General features: G+C 43.6%; 1 protein-coding gene across 5 annotated transcripts in view; it reads right to left on the reverse strand.

Annotated features, from left to right (window-relative positions):
- The window catches only part of kiaa0586 (KIAA0586 ortholog), a 58,450-nt gene that overhangs the window by 7,822 nt on the left and 48,128 nt on the right, over positions 1-2,500 (reverse strand). For all 5 annotated transcript variants that reach the window (XM_067613423.1, XM_067613422.1, XM_067613420.1 and 2 more), the window contains exons 26-28: positions 2,369-2,500; positions 648-805; positions 1-16 (exon numbers count right to left, since the gene is read on the reverse strand). The exon at positions 1-16 is cut by the window's left edge and continues 18 nt beyond it; the exon at positions 2,369-2,500 is cut by the window's right edge and continues 34 nt beyond it. In XM_067613423.1, coding sequence (XP_067469524.1) covers positions 1-16; positions 648-805; positions 2,369-2,500 — 306 coding nt within the window. The remainder of the gene's footprint in view (positions 17-647; positions 806-2,368) is intronic.

The raw sequence follows: 2,500 nt of genomic DNA on the forward strand, positions 1-2,500 counted from the left end.
GTCTGACCAGGACAACCTGAAACACACACACACACACACACACACACACACACACACACAGTAAGTTCATTACTGGTTATTTGTACTGGTATCACACTATTCACTACATACCAACATGTTTTGTGTCTGTGTGAATAAACAGTCGTGTGTATCTGAGCCGTAATTATCACGTTACTTCCTGAGAGCCTCCTCGCCAGTTGGAGGTGCGTAACCATGGTAACTTGTGCCAACCAAAAAGTCTGAACTAATTCAAAAAATATATAACGACCAGCAAAGTGAAACCTTACTGGAACTGCACACCAGAGCTGCCACTACTGTCTGTTATATTGTTGTTGTCGTCACCACCGCATTGCATTGTGGGATATTTATGCCGGCGTAGTGTTCAGCGCTTAAATACTGTAATATTTCCCATAACCAGTGTGCACCTCATGTGCTAGGAAATGATGTAAGTTCATGAAATGTCCCCAAAAGTGACTGAGGACAACGTGTGTGTGTGTGTCACCTGTCCTGCTGTGTGTGTGTGTGTGTGTCACCTGTCCTGCTGTGTGTGTGTGTGTGTGTGTGTGTGTGTGTGTGTGTGTGTGTCACCTGTCCTGCTGTGTGTGTGTGTGTGTGTGTGTGTGTGTGTGTGTGTGTGTGTGTGTCACCTGTCCTGCTGTGTGTGTGTTCTCCTCCAGGTGTGGAGGCGGAGACAGTGACAGGTTGCTGTGGAGGTCAGAGGTCAGTGTCCCGCTGGGCTCCATCATCAGGTCGCCCAGGGTAACCGAGCCCTGATTGGTCGCTTCGAAACTGACTTCTGGCACATCTGGAGGAAACAGAGACAGAGCGATGATGTCAGAGTGATGTCAGAGTTCATGTAGGACCTGAGAGAGAGAGAGCGACGTGCAGCACATCTGGATGTAAACAATCCTCCTTCACAAGTGACATGATGTAAAAAAACATTTCATTTGGATTGAATCAATGTTTTTATATTAATATGATTAATAAGAATATTACAGCCGACAGCAGGTGATGATACACAGTCACACAACATACTGGACAGCTGTTTACTACAGACAAACATCTGGCTGCTGTTTACTACAGACAAACATCTGGCTGCTGTTTACTACCGACAAACATCTGGCTGCTGTTTACTACCGACAAACATCTGGCTGCTGTTTACTACAGACAAACATCTGGCTGCTGTTTACTACCGACAAACATCTGGCTGCTGTTTACTACCGACAAACATCTGGCTGCTGTTTACTACCGACAAACATCTGGCTGCTGTTTACTACAGACAAACATCTGGCTGCTGTTTACTACTGACAAACATCCGGCTGCTGTTAACTGACAAACATCTGGCTGCTGTTTACTACAGACAAACATCTGGCTGCTGTTTACTACAGACAAACATCTGGCTGCTGTTTACTACAGACAAACATCTGGCTGCTGTTTACTACCGACAAACATCTGGCTGCTGTTTACTACCGACAAACATCTGGCTGCTGTTTACTACAGATAAACATCTGGCTGCTGTTTACTACCGACAAACATCTGGCTGCTGTTTACTACCGACAAACATCTGGCTGCTGTTTACTACAGACAAACATCTGGCTGCTGTTTACTACCGACAAACATCTGGCTGCTGTTTACTACAGACAAACATCTGGCTGCTGTTTACTACTGACAAACATCTGGCTGCTGTTTACTACAGACAAACATCTGGCTGCTGTTTACTACCGACAAACATCTGGCTGCTGTTTACTACCGGCAAACATCTGGCTGCTGTTTACTACCGACAAACATCTGGCTGCTGTTTACTACAGACAAACATCTGGCTGCTGTTTACTACAGACAAACATCTGGCTGCTGTTTACTACTGACAAACATCTGGCTGCTGTTTACTACTGACAAACATCTGGCTGCTGTTTACTACTGACAAACATCTGGCTGCTGTTTCTGCTGCTCTCTTGAAAAAGACATTTACCTGATTAAATACATAAAAATACATCAGTATCATAAAAAAGAGACTTTAATGGAAATTTTATTTAAGAATTCCATTGAAGTCACTTTAAGTAATATTTGATTTTATTTGTTTATTTGTTTTCTCTTCAAACAGAAAGTTCAGCAGCAGAAAACATTTGTGCGTCACAAACATCAACATCAGCTCGTTCAGCTGAACTTTAACAGACAAACTGCAGCATATTTAATATATATAATTTATAACATTTGGTCTCAGTAGAATAAGTTCAGTTCTGACAGAAATGATCAGCAGCTTTAATAAATGTTTGTTGTTTATAGAAACCATTAGAGCAAACAAACAAAAACAACAGACATATGTGAACGTGTGTGTTTTGCCCTCAGCTGTGACTGAAGGCAGACGTACCTGCGCTCTGACTGATCTGTCCGGGTGAGGAGGTTTGACCCCACCGGGCTGCCGTAGCATTTACAGTTGGCCTCCTGGGTTTTGTAGTCCGGTGAGGTTTTGTAGTCTGATCATCCCTCACCTCCCCCACAC

This window comes from Thunnus thynnus, chromosome 16 (genome assembly GCF_963924715.1).
Source record: "Thunnus thynnus chromosome 16, fThuThy2.1, whole genome shotgun sequence".
Classification (NCBI taxonomy): Eukaryota; Metazoa; Chordata; class Actinopteri; order Scombriformes; family Scombridae; genus Thunnus; species Thunnus thynnus.